Raw genomic sequence first — 23,130 nt, forward strand, 5'->3', positions numbered from 1 at the left:
ATATATTGATTCACACTGATTAATATTTTTGAAAAAGTGATGTGCACCAAGCACTAACTTTGGGGCAATGTTCACACTTGAATGTCATAGGGGTTAAAAAGTAAAACAATCAAAGGACTAAAAGGTCAAAGAAGTCAGAAGAAAAGGGATGCAAAGAGTTTCCAGTAGTCGGGGAACAGTCACATAAAAAGATCAAGAAGGAGAATAGGGGCGCCTGGGTGGCGCAGTCGGTTAAGCGTCCGACTTCAGCCAGGTCACGATCTCGCGGTCCGGGAGTTCGAGCCCCACGTCAGGCTCTGGCCTGATGGCTCAGAGCCTGGAGCCTGTTTCCGATTCTGTGTCTCCCTCTCTCTCTGCCCCTCCCCCATTCATGCTCTGTCTCTCTCTGTCCCAAAAATAAATAAACGTTGAAAAAAAAAATTTAAAAGAAGGAGAATATAATAAACAAGAGAAGGTCACTGAGTTTGGGAAAGACCATGGCTGACTTTTCAGAGAGCAGTATCTGTAGGAGGTGATAAGAATTGAAACCCATCTAAAAGGGACTAAGAAATAACTGGGTTAAGAGGTTGTGGATGAAGACTACTTAGATTATTTTTCTAAACTCTCTCTCTCACACACTCTCTCTTCCTCTTCCTACTTCCTCACCTGCCAGATGCCAGGAAAGACTTGAGTACTTTGGTTGGCAGAGAAAGAATTAGTTCGTGGAGAAAGAGATTAAAGGTGCAAAAGAGGCAGATGATTATCAACAAATCAAGGCCAAGAGTAATTTAATCTTTTTCCTGGTTAAGTGGGTAGGAATTGCTTACTCAGAACTACATTCAAAGGAAAAGGCAGATAAACAGAGACTGTATATTAGATAGCAGAGAGGCAGAAGACGCCCACAGTGGATGGCAGCTCAGTCTTCTCCAGAAAGGGGTCATAGTTGGACATTAACTTACAACTTGAATGGTATAAAAAGTCAGGAAAACACAGGAGACATTAAGAGTTAAAAAAATTTCAGTTCCTTTCTGCATTGGAGTTCTATAACTCAATATTTTTGGTTTCGCAGGGAATTAATGTTCGTTCCCGTTAAAAAATGTTAACACTGCTGTTTTATATTTATATAGTATTATATATACTTTTTATTTATTTACTTATACTTTATATACTTTTTATATATTTATAAAGTATTATATATACTTATCTTTCATATTAGATTTTTTATAACAGCACTTGAAAGTAGTAGAGTAGGAATTAGCATTTCTACTTTATAGATGAGGAAACTGAAGCATAAAGATAGTATCTTCCAAAAAGTAGAACACTATATACCTCATAGGACACCATAAAATAAATTGTTCTCAAAGCTATATAATCAAGGTACCTCCAAGGCCTCATCCGTGCTCAGTATCCCCAAAACACACTATCCAAGTGAAAGAAAAAGAAGAGAAATAGTAAAAGTACAGATTTAGTCTAGCTGCAGATTCAAGGAGTATGAATTTTCAGCACTAACAAACTGACATGCTAAATTAAGGTAAAGCACCCACCATCTGCCTTCATTACTCATAATCTAGACCAGAAGCCACAACACTTGGTATAAGGAAGAATTCTATAATTACAGAGTTGCCCATTATCTGAAAATTGGTATACTTGTAATTGCATGGTATATTCCAAATTACTCAGAAAGGAATAGTAAAAAATAGTTATGGTGGCCTCAAGGTGGAGAATATTCCAACAGATAAATTAAAACAATCCTATCGTCTATATAGACAGCAAAAGGCATTAAATATGGAAAAAATAAGCCACATACACAAAATACATGGACATAAAACTATCAAGAATGTGAGTAAAATCTGAATTTTTCAAGAGTCTTAGCTCATTGCAATACTTAAAACTTTTATACTGATGTTCTACAGGAAAATATTTTCAATTATTAAGAGACTTAATCTGATCACTGAAAGTGTATGACAAAGAAACAAATTGAAATGCTAAAGATACCTCTGTAGCTTTTTGTTTTGTTTTAATTTTTTAAAAAAATATTTATTTATTTATTTGAGAGACAGTGAGACAGAGTATCTCAAGCAGGCTCCGCACTGTCAGCACAGAGCTCAAAACCGGGCTTAAACTCACAATTATGAGATCAAGACATGAACGTTTAACTGACTGAGCCACCCAGGTGCCCCTACCTCTGTGGCTTTTTAATGCGGTCCTAAAACCCTGCTTCTAAAAAACAAAAAACAAAAAACAAAAACAAAACAAAAAAAACCCTACTTCTAATACTATGTAGGTACTAAAGTCTACAGTTTTTTAACTTTAACAAAACTTCGTAAGAATAATGCACTTTAATTCTACCCACTCGATATTCATTGATTTCTTGTGTGCTCATTTTTTAAAACACTGATTTCTTATTCTGGGTTGTACTTACTGTCAATTTCTAAAGCTCCTTTATTTTAAATAACATCTTAAACTTTAAAATATATAAATATGAAATGAATAATTTAACATAAGTAATTTAATGTAAGTAGGAAATGGGAGGACATCAAACTCACTATGTGATAAATTTTTATATGAGGCCAGAGTAATAAACATAAAAATCTCAAAGATTTTATGTGAATTTTTGGAAAATAGAAATCTTAGATTATATACTATAAATAGATACGTTTTAAACATAAATTCACATTTAAAATAGGTTTAACCACATGCAAGAATATTTGCAATAAGGCAAGACAAAAACTAGCCAATTTTTAAACATGCTTATTCTTTTTTTATTTTTTAAATATGCTTGTTCTATAATAATAAATCTCTGGATGGGAGAAGGCAATTATCTACTTGAATGAATTTATTTTTATCCTTGGCTACTCAGGTGACTTATTAAAGAAATTCAAGTTAATAGAAAAAATAAATGAGGAAAATATTAGGTTAAAAAACAGAATTCAATAAAAGGCAAAGTTTTGCCCACATATTCAACATATGGAATAATACAATATATACTTATAAAAAACGACTACATTTGAAGCCTAGGATCAACATGATCCATTTATAGGAAAGGAGTAATAATTAAAGATCAGAAAGATATGTATAAGGTCTGAAATTAATATTAATAATTACATTTTTCAATTTATACTTTTTTAAAGATTTTATTTGTAAGTAATCTCCACACCTAACATAGGGCTCGAACTCACAACCCTGAGATCAAGAGTCACATGCTCTACTGACTGAGCCAACAAGGCACCCCTCAATTTATACTTTCACTTTTTACTGCTAAGCAGATAAGTTTCAGTGTTACAAATGTGAATCAGAAAGCATTATCATTCTATTACATAAGTCATTCCTACATTTGTTTTTAAATACATGGCTACTGTATTTTTTATTAACTAAAGAATGTATATCCTTTAATTAAACCTTTAAAAGTATTCTATTACCCCTAACACCTATTTTTAAAAAGCATTACTTGTCTCATTTTCTTATGTATATACATTTATATCACCTTGCTCAATACTATTTCTGTGACTTCCTTTTACTTTCCCCTTCGTGAAAGCCTCTATTGTCACATTCTAGTTCAGAAAAAAAAAAGGGCCATAACTCATAACACTGAGCTCTGTAATTACAGTGGCAAAGGATGAGGTTAAAAGTTTCTAACTCTTCTGTAGGGCTGAATTAAAAAGGAAGCAATTATCTAATAAAAAAATAATAAAATCATAGGTGTGGATGAATGAAGATGGTATTGATTTCAGTTGTCAGTGATAATGTTACATTTCTTTCTCAGTTGCTTGATTTTCAACAAGACACTTTTTTTCAGAAATACTTATTCTTAATTGGAAAAAGTCTATGAGGATACTTACTTTCAATAACAACAAATGTGCAATCTCTTTCTTACCTTAGTGACTTTTCTGGATTCAGATTCACTTTCAGATTCTGATTCTGATTCAGAATCTGAAGAACTTTCTTCTATTGAACTAGAATCAGCATTGGAAGAATCTGAAGTTTTAGATTTTTCATTTTCGTTCTCCCCATCTTCAGAATCACTATGAATAACAAATTTCAAAATATCAACTTTAAATCCTTTATATAAACAAGTTTAAGTAGTTTAAGGAAATCAAATGGCGGGGCGCCTGGGTGGCTCAGTCAGTTGAGCGTCCAACTTCGGCTCAGGTCACGATCTCATTCATGGTTTGTGGTTTCGAGCCCCGCATGGGGCTCTGTGCTGACAGCTCGGAGCCTGAAGCCTGCTTCAGATTCTGTGTCTCCCTCTCTCTCTGCCCCTCCCTCCACTCAGGCTCTATCTCTGTCTCTCAAAAATAAATAAACATATAAATAAACAAACAAATAAATAAATAAATAATCAAATGGCAAATTGGTGCTATATGTCCATTTTGCCTACAAATCAGAACCTTTATTAGAGAAGTATATTTCACTGAGAACCAATTCTTTTTAGTATATAAAAGATAATAAAAATGGTTTTAAAATTCCAGAACATATCAATAAAATAATAATAAAGGTAGTATTATCTATAACCAAATATATCAGAATCCATTCAAAATCAATGATATTACCATGTCAAACATACCTCAAACGCAAAAGGTCATAAAACAACACTAAATGATGTAAGTAGAGTATAATTAATAGTTAAATGTTTGATTTACCAGGAATATATATTAGGTGCTAATAGTAACAACTTCAAAGATACTTAGGACTGATTTTAAAACGCTGTCTTGAAATACTAAATATCCATTAATAAATTTAAAACTCATACACATACTTTTGCTAAAATAGACTTGCATTTTATAGATTTTTTTTTGTACAAGAAAATTATTTACATATGTTCTGAAATGTGACCCATAAACATACGTGAGAAAATGTTAACTAGCTGAAAAGAGATTCCTTCTGATGCACTAAGTCTTACTAAAAATGTCAAATAATCAAATATAAACTTTTAAAGTACCAAATGATGAAACCTAAATGCTGATGCTACTCATTCATTTAATAAATATTAATTGACCACCCACCATGCGTTGTAAGTATGTCAGTGCTTAAGGATCACAGTGGTTAGTAAGATACAGAAGAACTCTGTGTCGCCGTTATAATGTCTACACTCCTTTGGAGACTATAGAGAAGTAAGGCGGCAATGACAATAAAGTATGGTAAGTAATGAGTAATAATGTATACTGTGTCATGAAAACATCTGGAGGAGAGAAGCATCTAAACAAACTTAACCGAGAGAGGGAATGCTTCCTAGAGGAAGAACACAGAAGCTGAGAAACAGGATTAAGTAAAGGAAAGTCTTGAGTAGGGAGGTAATTATCCAAGGAGGAGTAACATGTGAGGCAGCCCAAAGGTCTTTTCTCAAAGAGAGATAGCTGGTGGTCTTTTACATTTTCTCAAAACTGAAGGTCTAATTCTCTTTCCATGTGTGTGTATTCTTTTTAAGAATCTTTCTTTTTTTCAGAAACTTTATATTAGTTAGCTCATATAGATGTTCCAACATATTCTTACTGGGTGCATTATTATCCTATAATATTCAGGAAAGTTAAGAAACTTGCTCAAGGACATTGCCAAGAGTGGCAGGACTGGAATTTGAAGTCCATCTAAAGACCATGTTTTCCCCATTACACCATACCAGCTCCCTTCAAATAAAAATATTTAGGAGTGTAAAACTAAAATTTAATCATAAATTGTTATGACTACTAAGGGTGGTTTTAAAGATAATTAAAGCTCCTTAGCTTTACAAAATTATCATACAGGGGTGCCTGGCTGGCTCAGTCAGTAGAGCGTGTGACTGTTGAGCTCAGGGTCCTAAGTTCAAGCTCCATGTTGGGTGTAGAGATTACTTAAAAATAAAATCTTTTTAATAAAAATCATTATACACTTAACACAAGCAAGTTTAAAAAAGAATTCTAAAAGACAGGCCGAAAAACATGGGGGGAGACAGAGTGCTAAAGGAAGGGAAGAATCGATATTTCCTAGAATTGATTTTTGCAGAGGAAATACGATTGCAGTTTATTAAAAATGAAGTCATGGCAACATCTCAGAGCACATGTAATTATGTTCGATGACTAAAAAATATGTTGTTTTTTCCCCATAGCAAAAAATGGCAATCTATTATCCCCAACTCAATGGTTACAACATATACTTAAAAATATAAGGTTTTTAATGTATTTGAGATTCCCTTTAGTGTAATAAACAATTCTTTTAAATTAGAACATAAAGAGAAAACTCCATTTCTGGAGGAAAAAATACATAATGCAACTAATATAATACAAGATTAAAATTTTCTAGCATATTGACTTTTGCTATCTGAAAAGATATTGAGTGCACTGAACAAAATTTTCCTTCCTAGAAATAAGATAACTTTTTATAAAGTATGTAATCATAGATATTCTGATATTAAACCAGAAGTACAAAATTTCTCTCAAAGAAAACGCTATTACAAACCAAGTAAATCCTCTGCTGCAACAAGTGAATGATTCTGCATATATTTAACTTACAGCTTTTAAGATAAGATTTTAAAGGTAAAAGTGTTATTTTGTTATGCAGCACTCAATTTTGATGGGTAATTATTGTTTACCTTACTGCTTAGAGTTTCAGATGTTAATCTAATGAAAAGAATTTACTGGTAACTAGCTTTTTAACTTTGCAATGATGAAAAGCCTGTATTAATTTAACCTACAGATTTCATTTGTTCTGAACAGGAAAAACAATATAAATCACTTTTAAAATCATTAAATCCTGACTTAAATTAATAAAGTCATAATTAGGGCATTATGCTGTGTTTGTTATGGAAGTGGCAGGGCGAGCTGCTTTAATTACTGTCTGTAATAAAAGGAGCAGAGAGCGTACTGCGCCCCAATCAGTGCTGTCAGCCACGACTGAGCTGGGCTGCAAGCTCATCAAGTGAACGGGCAGCAGGCTCCCAGGGAAAGGGCCATCATGTCTGCAGAGGCCACTCGCTGACAGCAGTGGGGAAAACAGACTCATACAATCCAAGGTATTAGCCCCAATTATTCAAAATTTTAATGACACTTTAATACATGATAATGTTGATAATGGGAATCTTAAAAAGCGCGAACACTTAAATATCTTATGACCGTCTTCCTTCACAGCCCTTGGCTCTAATATTTGGATCATAATCTTTTTACTATAACATTATTTAGAAAAATCAATTGTCTTACTTACATAATGGCAAAGTGTTGAAGGATTTAATTTTAGCCCTCAGCAAAATTGCTACAAAAGGTAATTAAGTGTTTCATACCTACTTCTTGATCACTTAACTCAGCCTTCCAAGGTTATACCAATTTTCAAAATGTAACCCCAAGATTTGTTCAAGTTCAAAATGAAAACTAAGCATAATAACTAGTAGAATAATTATGTGAACTAGTATTCTAATTAATTCTACAAGATTCAGTACCTGCTTGGGGAAAAAATGCACACACTTATTTTCTCACTCACTTTATGAATTAAAGGGAAATGTTATACTGGGAGAAAATATCACAGAATGGTTTCTGAAGGAAATTCTGACAAAATATTACCGTTTCCGTTTGCTTTTGGAGTTCCTCTTGGCTGTTCTTTTGTTTTCTACTTCTGATGCACTTTCACTGTCGCTCTTATGCTCACTGGAAGAGTCCTCACTGCTGTCATCACTACTGTCTCCCTCCTCTTCTTGTTCTCCACTTGCACTTCCAGATTCACTGTCTGAAAAAATATAGTCAGATATTCCTTGATTTATAGCCATTTGGTTATACATAAGGACCCAAGTAACTGTCAGTATTCATCACAAATGAAACCAGATGTTGAATTTTAGTTTACTGGACCCCACTTGTTCAATACTCTATTTCCACGCTCCTGTCATTCAGACCCCCACATTCCTATGGCAGGGTGAGTGTGGGGAGCTCCTAAAGACAGAGAAGGCATTCTGAGAGTGGGTACAGAAAAGGAAAGAAAAGAAGAATCAAGTAAACCAAATGTGAGAGAATCCTGCTTTTCAAATCCCTAAGTATCGAGTTACGGCAGAAACTTTTTTTTTTAAAGAATGACATAAGCGTAATTCATTCCTCTACCAATGAGAAATTTTATTTAGAGAAGAAGGCAAGAGCTGAATATTCTCAGGAATAATTTTGAGAGGGGAATGAGCCATTCAAATCATCTGTAAGAATTTCTCAATTCAAAGGCAATAGGCAAAATTACTAATTAAAAAAGTTATTACTTATTTTAGCTAGAATAAGCACTTTCCATAGGTCAAACAGATGATAAAATGACATTGTAGAGGTAAACACTGCAATGTTTTATGTATAAATTGTGTTATACTAGGACTCTTCACAGAAGTGATATGTATAGTGTATTTATGTGTATTTGAAACATGAAGTATCATTTTTACTATCTGAAATGATTATAGGTGCAAAGCTTTAGCCCAGATAAGAGGACAGACTGTTGTCCTATTATCTATCTGATGAAGTGCCCTTAGGCAGGAACATATTATAATAAGTAAATAATATCTAATTTATGAGGATTGATTTATGTATCACAGAGTGAAAAGCTAAGATTACCCGTATTTTTTTGGAATAGCAGACGGTGGTTACAGGCATGGGCTTTCAAATTGGAATGTCTGGGTTCAAATCCTAGCTCTGCCACTTACAACTTAAAAGACTGAGAAAGTTATTCAATCTTTCTGGGTCTTGGTTTCCTTTCCAATAATGATGATAATAACCCTAGCTACTTTACAGAGCTGTTGTGAAGATTAAATGATTTAAAACATATAAAGGTGATGAGGACACAACAACACCTGCCACACAGTAAGGCACTCATTATCATCAGCTTCTACAAAGGGCAAAATTTATTTTACCCAAATTTTACAAGACTGCCGAATAGGATATTTTAAATTTGTTGTGATATCAAAGGTGTGCACATGTATATATTAACTCAGATAAATGACTTATCCTATAAATAATGAGAAGAAATTACAGCATCTAAGTGACTCTCTCATGTTAATTACACGGGAGTTCAACATGAATCTGGGTCTAGTTCACTTCAGGCACCATTATTTAAATATCCAAGTTAGTAAAATCCTTAAGGAAATTTGTTTATCCTCTAGAAGACTTCCTCATTGAGAAAATAATGTCATAATTTCTAATGAGAAAAGTTACTGTATTCCTCCAGTAGCTAGCACAAAATTGCTGCCACATGGCTCACATCAACACATGAAAAGACTCAATGGAATATTTCAAATACGTATTTTAACTCTCTCCCTATTGCAAAATAAATAAATAAGCATAAAAAAAAAACAACAAACAATGCCTGGGTAGCTCAGGCAGTTGAGCATCCAACTCCTGATTTTGGCTCAGGTCATGACTGCATGGTTGGTGAGATCAAGCCCCACATCGGGATCTGTGCTGACAGCAGGGAGCCTGCTTGGGATTCTCTCTCTCCTTCTTTGCCCTTCCCCCACTTACGCATGCGCATACTCTCTCTCTCTCATGAAAGTATTAAGTAAACATTTTTAAAAAGTCTTTTTTTTTTTTTAAAGTTAGCCTATTAACAGGCATGAACTTATGAATAAAGGGGGTGTAGACAAATATGCATATGGTACACTTGTAACTATTCAAACAGATCTTTCTTAATAGTCAACATCATTCCTGAAATCTATTTTTTAGCATTCACAATCTAGATTGAAATATTTTCTCCATTTTCAGCTTGATATGAGGCATTACAGGTTAATTTATCAGATACAGAAAATAAAGATTTTGATGGGGGAACAGACGAAAAAGAATGAATTACCTTAGAGTAAGGTGATGGATGACCAAGTAATAATGAAAAGCTCTTGGTTCTGCCAAGGAAAAAAGGTTTTAGAAGAAAAGGGTGTCATTTGATCTTGGCTCAGATGTCTCCCAGGTAAATTGTTTTTAATATTTAAGACAGAGAGAGAGAGAGCCAGCACATGTGCACACACAAGCAGGGGAGGCACAGAGAGAAAGGGGGAGAGAGAATCCAAAGCAGGCTCTGCCCTGTGAACACGGAGCCTGATGCAGGGCTCAAACCCCACGGACTGTGAGATCATGACCCGAGCCGAAATCCAGGGTCGGATGCTTAACTGACTGAGCCGCCCAGGTGTGCCTCTTAGGTAAATTGTTAAAAAGAGTGGTAAAAGTAACTCCAATAGGTTTCTTAAAAAACTAAAAATAGAACTACCCTATGACCCAGCAATTGCACTACTAGGCATGCATCCAAGGGATACAGGTGTGCTGTTTCAAAGGGACACATGTACTCCCGCGTTTATAGCAGCACTATCAATAATAGCCAAAGTATGGAAAGAGCCCAAATGTCCATCGATGGATGAATGGATAAAAAAGATGTGGTATATATATATATATACACACACACAATGGAGTAGTACTCGGCAATCAAAAAGAATGAAATCTTGCCATTTGCAACTACGTGGATGGAACTGGAGGGTATTATGCTAAGTGAAATTAGTCAGAGAAAGACAAACATCATATGACTTCACTCATAGGAGGACTTTAAGAGACAAAACAGATGAACATAAGGGAAGGGAAACAAAAAGAATATAAAAACAGGGAGGGGGACAAAAGAGAAGAGACTCGTAAATATGGAGAACAAACTGAGGGTTGCTGGAGGGGTTGTAGGCTAATCCTGAAATCATTGCTTCACTATATACTAACTAATTTGGATGTAAATTTTAAAAAATAAAAAAATAAAGTTAAATTACAAAGTTAAAAAAAAAGTAACTCCAATACATTTTTCATTGTGTCAGTTGCTCACAGAATTTTAGTGCTGAAGGGACTTGAAAGTATCCACCTCTATTTCTTCATTGATCAGACACAGAGAAAGGAAGGTACCTTACTCAGTTGGCAAAGCTAAAATGCAGTGCTTCTAAATCCTTCCTACTCGATAGTCTTTTCATCGTATATTGTTATACTAGTCATTTTAGCTCTTTGACTCTTTATAATACACAGAGATTTATTAATTTTAACTTCACTCTATACAGGGCCATGTAGAAATAAAAGAGTATAATATGGATGAAGAACATATTGTGCAATGTTTAAAATAAACTTTACATTTCTACAAAAGAAAGTTACTTTTAAAGGCCCCACTAAAGGCTTATCAAATATAATGTTTTCCAGTATGCTATGAATATAACAGGCAGTGCAGGTTAGAATGCAGAAAAGCATGAGTTTCTGTTTCAACTCTATCATTTACTAGCTGGGTGTTCAAGAGGCAAAGTCAAATGAGAAAGGATGAGAAATTACTTTTAAAACAAAACAATGCATTATTGTACAAACTTTGTTTAAGCCCACTTGGTGAATATTATGTACTAGGCCTTATGTTTTGTTGGAGGCACAGTAATATCAGCTTTAGTGAATGAAGTTTTTCAATAAATCATAAACCCCACCACTGTCACTGCTGCTATCAGAAGAGTCCTCTTCCTCCTCCGATTCAGAATAAAATTTCTTAGCAGGATTCTCTTTCTTTGCTTTTCCTGCTGGAGTCCATTCTTTTGCCTGTTTTTCAAAAAAGGAAAATTGTAAATATAAATGAATTCTCATTAAGGGATTCAGTCTTCTGGCAAACAATCATTCAGGATCCACTGTGAACCCAGAAGAAAGTTGCCGGTCCCAACAGAGAAGGCAACTATTAGAAGAGCTGACATTAAGGCTGATTCCACTTTATTCCTAAATAGAGGAAACCAAACCTCACTCAGATTGCATTCTGTTAAATCAACAACTTTATTTTACATAAAAGACTTTTGTACTTGTTGGTCTGCAAGAGATGTGAACTAAAGTAATATACTCTAGAAGATGTGAGGCATTTAGAGGCAGACACAATAACAGCATGAAGAAACGAAAGATCAGAGCTTAATACTGAAGTTAAAAAAAAAAAAAAACACCTGAAAACAGTACAGGCATATCAACAATCCTAACCATCTCAGCAGCCTAACCCCTCAGGTAATATTTGATTTCTCTTTCTCTTTCATATCCTAAATATCTAATCCACAGAAAAGCTTTTAGCTACCTTGGTCAGAGCCACCTTCTCTCAGATTACTGCAACTGCTTATTTTGCTTCTATCATACCCCCCATCCCCCAACTCCAAATTTGCTTATCACAGCAGCTAAAATGACTGAATTAAAGCCTGAGTCTAATCAAGCCTATGTGGGCTTTGAAAGCTTGCCACAGCTCTCCATTTCACTCAGAAAAAGCTAGCCCTTACAAAAATTTGCTTGCCTTACATGACCACCCCCCCCCCCACCCCCACCCCTTGCCTTTCTGACCTCCTTCTGCTTCTTTCTGGCCCACTTTGCACTGCAACTGTTCCCTCACACACCTCAGGTATGCTCCCCTGAAGGGCCTTTCCCCAGCTGACTGCACTTCCAATGCTCTCCCCCAGATAACTGCACGTCTCACTCCCTCCCTCACTTCCTTCAAGTCTTTGCACAAAAGTCACCTCAGAGAGGACTACTCTATTTAAAATTCCAACCTCTCATACCTGGCACTTCTGTATTTTGCTGTATTCTTTTTTATTTTATTTTATTTTATTTTGGTCACAGCACTTATCAGTTTCCAACATACTATAAATACAATTTACATATTTATTTTTATTGTCAGTCTGTCACTGCTAGAACATCAGCTTCTGGAGAGCAGGGGTATTTGAATACTTTGTACACTGACAGATCTCAAAAGTGTCTGGCACAATAATGATTAGTTGTGTGAATAGCTCCTCAAAGACTTTAATGCACTGAATTAAGTAAAATAAATTATTTTCATAATTGTGACTTTGATTTATCAAGAAAAAATTAAATCCTGTTTCATATATTCTGTTATAGGGCAGACAAATCTCTATTTTTTAAGAAGTCAAAAATGGTTACAACTCATTTATCAAAAATTTTTTTTTCTTTTTAATTTTTTTTAAGGTTTATTTATTTTTGAGAGAGATGGAGTGCCAATGGGGGAGGGGCAGAGAAAGAGGAGTCACAGAATCCAAAGCAGGCTCCAGGCTCCGAGTTGTCAACACAGCCTGACATGGGGCTCAAACCTACAAACCATGAGATCATGACCTGAGTTGAAGTCGGATGTTTAACCGACTGAGCCACCCAGGCTCTTACCAAAATTTCAATTGAGTTCCTATTATGTGCCAGCTGGCTAGAGCATATATTTTGCTGTAAAGGAATTTATAGCATGACAGAGGTTTAAGAATGGTTCTCAACACTGGATGCATGTAAGAGTCAACTGGAATATTTTGTAAAATACTAACACACACAAAAAATATACTAATTCTAAAAAAGCTAATGCCTGGGATTTACCTCCTAAGATTCTGATTTAAATGGTCTGCAGCAAGCCTCACATAGGTTTGTTTTTAAAGATTTCCATATGATTATAATATGCAGCCAGGGTTGTAAACCACTGATCTAGAGGACTTTAGGGCTTAAGGTATGTTGCTCAAAAAGATAAGCTTCAATAACCTGGAAAATTACTATATGGACAATAATAGAAAAATGAGTAAAAATTACTTGAATATATTTGAATATGATACATAAGGTCAGCAGTACTGCTTTCTTTTCATATATATTTAAAATGCTGTCTTCCAAATATGAATAAAGATGCTGTTCTATAAACAAAGTTCTATATTTAATAAACAATTCAGTTCATATTTTTTCCTAAATCCTTAAAACAAACGTATTTTTTCTGAAGCCTGGTAAAAAATGGCCGGATCAATTTCTGGGGAAAAAAAATATATTTAATCTAGATGGCTTTCAGGGTAAGACCAAATTAACAAATAAGGAAAATTAGGGTTCTATGCTCAAAAAGGCAAATTATCTTGACATGGCCATGAACTCTTTATTCATGGAGTTTTAGGTTTTAAACAATAAAAATATTTTAACTTTTTTATAGTCTTTTATGACCATGATAATTAAATCATTCTAAGCATCAGAAATAATGGAGAAAGAGAAGAGGAAGAGAATAATGAAGGACTAATTAGAAAAATCCTAGGAGGGATAAAATATCAAAAGTAGATGTGTTTACAAAGTAAAATACCTTTGATATGAAAAAGATGGTCTGTCCCTAAGGGGGTGAGATTTTCTAGAACTGAGCAAAAAAATTTGAAAGGATCTTCAAAACTTACTGGTATCATAATATAAATATACGTTATATCCAATATCCTGGAAAAGGTAGGGTGCAATTCTAAGTCATTTCTGGTGTCAATATAACTAGTTTCCCTGTCAGATTACCTAAACCTAGGCATTTTTCTTAACTAAGGTTATATTTCATAATAATGAAATGTGATCCTATAAGATCACGGTATTGTAAAACTAGGATAACACAGTGTACTATGTGCATGAAATGCATTGATGTGACTTTGGAGGAGGGGTGGTAGAGTGAGAGGTAAGAAAGACTATAAGGAACACTACTTTCTGCACTGTTGCAGCTGCACTGGATAATAAAACTAGGTATATTAATTTTATACTTAATTGTATCTCTTACAGTATAATTTTAAGCCAACATGTCCAGAGACCAGTTGATTAAAAGTTTTCTGCATGGTATCAATGGATAGTGACAGTTTTCTTCAACTAGGTTCCATCACTTTTAATTATTCTCCACAATAAGTTATCAGTTATTAATTTCTAGTATGCAATCAGCAAAAAGGAAAAGAAATCAACTTGTCTCTGTTGAACTGGGCAGATGAAATGAACATGAGAAGACAGGTTAAGTACCGTCCCTATAAGGTAGTTAAAACTTAGAAGAGCACAAGACAATGGAAAAAGCCAGCCAAACAACCAATCCATCAGCCAACATAAGGATACCACTGAAACCAAATTAAACTGTGTAGCATTGCTATCAATTTCTGGGAAGATAAACTATTTTTATTTTAATATTTTTTGGTGGAGTAGGGTAGCAAGGAGGAAGGACAGGATGGAAATGCAGAGGAGGATAAAAGGATGGTTGTACATGTGCCAAAGCATTATGTACCCAATAATGGAAAAGGACAGACCATAAAAACAATGAGCAGCCATAATACGAAATTAGCAGAGATTAAATCTATGGAAATAATCATAACAAAGAACATGTCTTTGTATACTAACATCTGACACAAAGTTGCACAAATAAGCCAATCTTTGAAGAGTATTTAAGAGCATACAGATCTGAGTGAAAATCAACAAACTTAATTTCAAGAAGGAATGGACACACAATTAGTTTTAGTAAGTTTTACATTTTTTTAAATCACCTCTAAACAGAGATCATTTGTCACAACATAAAAATGACAGTGCCAAGTACTAGTACTAAGAATGGCACAGATTTGCAAACAAGCTCAAGCTTTCTCTCTTCACATTACATAATAAAATGTAGGCAATAACAACATGAACGGTGGACTCTGATCTGTGTTGGAATCCCAGTTCCATCACTTACTAGCTATATAAGCTTGGGCAATTTACTTAGGTTCTCTGCACCCTAGTTTCCTCAACTGGAAAATAGGAACAACGATAACCATCATTTACAATCATTATGAGGTTTAAACAAGATAATGTGTGTAAAACATTATCAAAGTGCCAGGGTTTGCTAAATTGAGTCATTATTAGTTATTATCACTTCTGGCCGTGCTTCAAAGCCAGGATAAGTTTGAGTAGTTAAGAGAAACATATTTTTCAAAAGGACCAAATTACACGGCTATACCTATTACAGAAATTATTCTATTTAAAGCAATAAAGGGGCACCTGGGTGGCTCAGTGGGTTAAGTGTCCAACTCTTGATTTTGGCTCGGCTCACGATCTCACAGTTGTGACACTGAGCCCCACTTTGGGTTCTGCACTGAAAGTGTGGAGCCTGCTTGGGATTCTCTCTCTCCCTCTCTCTTTGCCCCTCCCCTGCCTGCATGCTCTCTGTCTCTCTCAAAATAAATAAATAAATAAACTTAAAAAAAATAAAGCAACAAATATTTCCATCCATCATAAGTGAAAAATTTAATAGGCAGGAAGGTTAATGTACTTTCTCATAGGAATCAGTGGTAAAGAACTCCGGTTATCTGAATCTTAGTTTAATACATCTTTCCTATCAGAAAAGCACCCAGAATGTAATACCTAATTGTTCTTTTTTATTAATCCTACTTAAAAAAATATTGGATATATTTCACATGATCAATTTCTAAAGACATCAGAAGACCTCCTTATTTTTCTTGTTGATGTAAGAAAAGGATAACATTAGAAAGAACATTAACTCTTTCATTTTAGTAGCCAGAATTTTTTAAAGATCTAGGGAAAGAGTATTTATGTGAGAGCTTTTTTTTTTTTAATGTGAAAGCAACGTAATATTCTTATTAGTTATGACCTTATCTAAGGACATCGTTTGTACACAATGCCACCTGTTTATATTTAGGCTGCACTTACAACAGGTTCACCAGAAAATCCAGAAGAACACTTTGTATGGTTTTTCTGGGAGAGAACAGCAAAAATTATTTAGAAAAATATTGACAGGAAGCTTATGAATCTCTAAACAAAGTAGAAAAAGCTCAATCCAATGACACTAAATACCTTAGAAATTGAATCTACACAGCTACAAATGCAATACCAAAAATGTGGGTGGCACTGATGCAGAGAATTCAATTCTCTATTTCCTTGAAGAAAAGGAACAGTACATGTACAATGACATAGGAATACTACAATATTCAGTTCCCAAAACAGCGAGATATATCTAATACATTACATTTAGAAATACCAGAACAATTTTCAATTTTCAACCCCTTAAAAAAGCTTTTATATAAAACAATAGTTATTCTAGAATCTCCCACTGCTTGACAAAATTAATTTCAGAAAGGTCAACTTACCAACTCTATTACTTCTACATTTCGAACTGATGGGTCCGGCGCCACCTCTGGCCAATTAGATAATTCCAGGTACCCGGTAGCTTTAGTGTTGAGAGTATGAGATAAAGTGCCAAGCTGGAAATGATCCCTATCTATTAAAATAGAGGAAAATATAAAATAAACAATATGAGCTGTATATAACAGAGAACAATCCCAATCAGAGCTCAAGGTAATTGGCATATTACCTCAAATGTCAAGGAATAAATATAAACTAGGAAGCTCTTCATAGGTCAAAAAACTGATTTCAGTCCATAGATTACAATAATCTCCCCCATAATGGTCAATAAAAAAGCTAATCAGTCAGTGTGTTTAGAGGTGTTGCTCTGAAATGTAGCTTCTCTAAAAATTACTTTACTGTGAATATTAAGAATGACAGCACAGTTAAACAATCCATATACATGTCTTAGCACAAACACATTCAGAATTTTAATAGTTTTTCTACAATACTGAACTGCTTTTTATCACCGACAATTAAATAAGAAACAATATGAAAACCAAGGTATACAATCATTTGATTCTAACTCTAATGGCTACTTGTTAAATTGATAAAATTACTCCTTTTTAAAAAGCTGGAAAAAATAAGTCAACTTCCATCTTGAAAAACAAATTTAAATATAAAGGGATATTTTTAAGAAATAATTCTTCCTAGAAAAGTTATGTTAGTGTACATAGAGTATTTAATTAGTAAAAGCTCACTATTAAGGTATATTATATTCCTTATTAAATAAGGCTATTTAAAATAGGAATGAAGTCAATGTCAATAAGAAGAACACAGCTTTAATCTATTGTTCAGCTGAACTGCTTAGTAAGAATAAAAATAAACTCAGAAGACTGAAATTACTTAGGTAAATAAGGTCTATAAAAAAACGTTAATATGAAGGTTGCTCTGGAGAACAGATGAGTAGAAAGCATAGTGTTCTTATATATTTATGTATATTAATCACTTATATTTTCTAAGAGCTAAGTTTTAAATATATTAGAAATGGGACATATTGTCATAATTTTTTAGGTAACGTGTATTTTGCCATTATATTCTGATAATAATACCTTTAAAAGGAGATTCAAGCAGTGGTGCAGGTTTTTGTGCTAGGAATATTTTTTTGGCATATTTACTTAAAGCTCCACTCTTCTCATTCGGAACAATAAGCTGCCTAATAAATCTTGTACGGTCTCTGATGTCATAGTTTTGATCATACTTGCCGAGATTTAATATGTACTGGGTAAGCAATTTTGTCTGTTGGAAAAAAACAGAACAAGATGAGAATACAGTTATTTATGATTATTGATAACTCTGGATAAACATATTTAAAGAGGTAATAAAAATGAATGGTTATGTCAAACAAATGTTGTTCCGTAGGGAATATGCATTTCTAACGCTGCAAATGGAATTTTGAAGCCAAAGCACATGTCCTCTTCAGTATTGGGGAGGTGAATGCTGAGTACTGAGAAGCAGCCATGTGCTAGATTATTAAACTGCTGAAGTGGAAAGAAAGGCATCATTAAAAAAATAATCATATATGGCAAACCGGCTGAAGGGTCTACGTGAGAATAATGAATGTGGAAATACAACTAAAAACATGGCACTCAAAACTTAATCGGAAAAATATGCAGGACATCAAAACATCAGAGAGTATTAGGGGGCTGGCAAACTGCTTCTCCTGAGGTGTGTTTTATGAAGAGATACTGTCCCTGGCATAAGCAGTGTCTGCACTCTGACTGCACTCAGTTACTTTACCCTGAATTATGACCCATTAAAGCAGACACATGAATCACTGAACTGGATTACTGCAAATTATTTGCAGTGCATTTAGCTGTTACTTTTTCATAAAAGCAAGCTGCTGATGCCCTCTAAAAACTAGGATAAAAGACTCCTTCCATTTCTTTCCCATGCTGCTTATAGCCTCTAGTAATATTGGTCATTTATTTATTTATGTAAGGCAGCAACTTATTACAGTAGCTTTTACACTGTAATAAGATTTCCTAAGTCAATTTTTGAATGTACTACATTAACATGTATTGAGATAATTTTAATAGTAATTAAACCAAATTTGAAATGTTATCAAAATAGGTTTGAATTTTAAACTCCAGTTACTTTATTGAAAAAGCATAGTTTTAATTTAGGTTACACAAATACAATTGTAACTATAAATTAAACAGGATTCATAATATATGGAAAAAATAAACATCGACATTAGAACATTTTATAGACATTAATAAAGGATAAAAAATGAAATCAATCAAGTCAGGCACAGCTAAAGACAATTCAAGAACAAAAAGTCAAAGTATAGAAATGGTGTGGTAAACTCTTTTACAATAATAATTGGTTAAGATAATTGATTTGAATAGAAAGCAACCTTCTTGCAGTAACAATGTATTTAAAGAGCATTAACCTAGTTTCAAAAAAGTAGAACTATAAAAAATACAAGTGAAAAATGTTAATAGAGTTATTAGGAATTTGGTTACCAATAATTGCTATTCACTAATTAGTAGACCATGGTGGTTCAACTGCAAATGAGAAAAATTCATTTTTAAAGAAAATTAGCAAAATATTCACCAAATGAGGAATACAGCTCAAAAAAAGTGTGGTATCCTGGACTGTGTTATTAACTTTCTGAGATAGCCTGGCAAATATACTAACCCTTAGTTATCTCAAATGCACAGTGAGAATTTACAACTAGGTTAACTCTCAAGTCCTTCTGAGTGGTGAGATTTAGAATATGCAACTAAAATAAAGAAAAAAATTAGTCTGTTCATTGCAATGATTTTCAAAATTTTAATTTCAGCGTAGTTAACACAGTGTTATATTAGTTTCAGATGTGCAACCTAGTGATTAATTTTTGTGAGCTACTGGAGTGACACATTTCTGATCTCCAAAATTAATTTTTAGAAAATTAAACTACCTCAATATATTAATAGACACTAATGAAAGTTAGGGAATTTTTAGGAATTAAAATTTTGTAATTTTTAAAGTATCCATTTATTGACTACAAAACTTGTTTTATTACACTGGTGGCCTTATAAAATAGTTCTATTAAAAATCCATTTTCGGGGCATTTGGGCGGCTCAGTTGGCTAGGCATTCCACGTGGGCTCAGGTCATGATCTCACAGCTCATGAGTTTGAGCCCTGCATCGTGATCTGTGCTGAGAGCTCAGAGCCTGGAGCCTGCTTCGAATTCTGTGTCTCCCTCTCTCTCTGCCCCTCCCCCACTCACACTCTGCCCCCCATTCTCTCTCTCTCTCCCTCCCTCTCAAACATAAACATTAAAAAATACTTTAAAAAATCCAATTTCAAAACTAAAATTCTTTTTTTCAAAACTAAAATTTTCTAAAAGATAAAAACCTATCTATATATAATGATGCATCAAAAACATAAGTAATTATTCACTATGTTCATACACTTTAATCAGTTTCTAAGGTGTATGTACCTCTAATAATAAGTCATTGCCATTTCTCTAAAGAACATATTTTTATATGGCTTTATTTTGAGCTTTTTAAAAAAAGTAAGATTGTCTAATAAATCTTTTTCAAAACTGAATTTTATGATCAATAATTACAAAACTGTTGACATTTTCAACGTACTCTTCTCTATAGACCATAATATTTGTAATGAAGAAAACACCCTCTTTACATTAGACAATCTGGTAAGATTAAAGAAAATCCTGTTGAAAGAAGGATATTCTCACCATGCTTTCTTTTTCATGTTGAAATCTGTAAATATGTTAAGCCCTGATATGTAACTTTTACCCCTCCATTCAATGAAACTTTTTTTTGATAATTATTTTTATGAGACAAAACTTTTAAATAATTCTCAGGGTGCCTGGGTGGCTCAACTGATTGAGCGTCCAATTCTTGATTTTGCCTCACGGTCAAGATCCCATGGTCTTATGATCGAGCCCCACGTTAGGTTCTGTGCAGACAGCATGGAGACTGCTTAGGATCTCTCTCTCCCTCTCTCTGCCCCTCTCCTGTTCACAAACACCCCCCCCAAATAAATAAATAAACATTAAAAATAAAAGATTCTTTCTTCCCTTCTGCTCCTATCCCCAATTAAGCTTTCTCTCTCTAAACTTAGAGAAAAAAAAAAAACAACTTTTTAAGTAATTCTCTTTATACTTTTTAACATATTTCACCAAATTTAGAAAATGCAAAATCAACAGCATTTACAGCATTTTTGACAGAATAAACTTCCAAATGCTTTATTTTGATTCCATTTATGGCAAAATGGAACAAACATACAAAAGCTTTGAGTGAAAAAAATCAACCTAGTAACGAAATTAATCAATTTTCTATTTGAAAACTGGCATTGTTTAGGTCCTTTTTCTGCTAATGGAGCCAAGACATTAATAGTTACTACTTCCTTCTTCATATGTAAAAAGGGAACTTGGAATAAAAAATGAAGAAAATTAATTTTTAAACAGTTATCTAAATGAGATCTTGTATCAAGAAAGCTATGTAAACATCTTTTGTACCTGTATGTATTTGTCATCTGGAGACACAATCTTCTTTTTTTTTTTTTTTTTTAAATGTTCATTTATTTTTTATTTTTTTATTTTAAATGTTCATTTATTTTTGAGAAAGACAGAGACAGAGCGTGAGCAGGGGAGGGGAGAGAGAGAGAGGGAGACACAGAATCTGAAGCAGGCTCCAGGCCTTGAGCTGTCAGCACAGAGCCCGATGCGGGGCTCAAACTCACCAACTGTGAGAACATGACCTGAGCCCGAAGTCAGTCGCTAACTTACTGAGCCATCCAGGCGTCCCTGGAGACACAATCTTCTTAAAATAACTCTTAACTTCTTTTTAAAAATTTAAAAATGTGGGGCGCCTGGGTGGCGCAGTCGGTTAAGCGTCTGACTTTAGCCAGGTCACGATCTCGCGGTCCGTGAGTTCGAGCCCCGCGTCAGGCTCTGGGCTGATGGCTCAGAGCCTGGAGCCTGTTTCCGATTCTGTGTCTCCCTCTCTCTCTGCCCCTCCCCCATTCATGCTCTGTCTCTCTCTGTCCCAAAAATAAATAAACGTTGAAAAAAAAAATTTAAAAATTTAAAAATGTATTTAAATCCAAGTTAGTTAACATATAGTGTAATAATGATTTCAGCAGTAGAATTTAGTGATTTGTCACTTACATATAACACCCAGAGCTCATCCTTACAACTCAACTTTTTAAATAGATGCTGATCTTTTTTCAGTACATTTTATCTTCTGGTCGTTGTGTGGTCGGTGACATCACCACCACTCTCATAGTGGCTGGTAAACACTGATAAACATTTTGTGCACAGTGAGTACTGAGAAAGAAAGTCAGTACTTCATTCTTCATTAAGTCTACACTTCCATCTTTAAGAAATGATTGCTGCTGGGTTTATAACAAGATAAAGAAAGAACTTCCCAATAATAAAATACATAGGCTTTAGATTTACGCTGCACAATAAATGACAGAAGTAGCGAAGTGACAGTGTTCTGACCACTCTCTAACAATCTATGGCAGGACCGTCTCTTGCACATATTTCATCTACAACCCACCTCAAACTTCCCATGTTTTCCTCTGACTCTCTCCACTGACAACTGACAGCTTCATGCTTTGCACAGGCCATGGCACAACCATACAAGTTGCCAGCGTGGCCAGCAGATGAAACACTTGCACATATCTTACCACCAGTGAAAAACTGAAGAATTTAGCTCCTTGCCCTGTCAGGGCACACTGCATTTTACCAGCACACATTCTGCATGCCGCTCTAAAAAAGAGAAATTAAGCTACATCTCAAAAAGGTTGGAAAAACAAGGTCTTTCTGATTTAAATGTCTCACATAAGAAAATGAAATCTCTCAACGGGAACCCTCTTGCACTGTTGGTGGGAATGCAAACTGGTGCAGCCGCTCTGGAAAACAGTGTGGAGGTTCCTCAGAAAATTAAAAATAGACCTACCCTATGACCCAGCAATAGCACTGCTAGGAATTTACCCAAGGGATACAGGAGTACTGATGCATAGGGGCACCTGTACCCCAATGTTTATAGCAGCACTCTCAACAATAGCCAAATTATGGAAAGAGACTAAATGTCCATCAACTGATGAATGGATAAAGAAATTGTGGTTTGTATACACAATGGAGTACTACATGGCAATGAGAAAGAACAAAATATGGCCCTTTGTAGCAACGTGGATGGAACTGGAGAGTGTGATGCTAAGTGAAATAAGCCATACAGAGAAAGACAGATACCATATGGTTTCACTCTTATGTGGATCCTGAGAAACTTAACAGAAACCCATGGGGGAGGGGAAGGAAAAAAAAAAAAGAGGTTA

General features: G+C 34.4%; 1 protein-coding gene across 5 annotated transcripts in view; it reads right to left on the reverse strand.

The window, feature by feature from the left end:
• Window positions 1-23,130, reverse strand: part of AP3B1 (adaptor related protein complex 3 subunit beta 1) — a 265,520-nt gene that overhangs the window by 86,732 nt on the left and 155,658 nt on the right. For all 5 annotated transcript variants that reach the window (XM_030323534.2, XM_032593390.1, XM_030323533.2 and 2 more), the window contains 5 exons: window positions 17,885-18,071; window positions 16,799-16,929; window positions 11,378-11,486; window positions 7,503-7,665; window positions 3,854-4,001 (listed from right to left, as the gene is read on the reverse strand). In XM_030323534.2, coding sequence (XP_030179394.1) covers window positions 3,854-4,001; window positions 7,503-7,665; window positions 11,378-11,486; window positions 16,799-16,929; window positions 17,885-18,071 — 738 coding nt within the window. The remainder of the gene's footprint in view (window positions 1-3,853; window positions 4,002-7,502; window positions 7,666-11,377; window positions 11,487-16,798; window positions 16,930-17,884; window positions 18,072-23,130) is intronic.

The sequence above is a fragment of the Lynx canadensis genome, chromosome A1, assembly GCF_007474595.2.
Source record: "Lynx canadensis isolate LIC74 chromosome A1, mLynCan4.pri.v2, whole genome shotgun sequence".
Classification (NCBI taxonomy): domain Eukaryota; kingdom Metazoa; phylum Chordata; class Mammalia; order Carnivora; family Felidae; genus Lynx; species Lynx canadensis.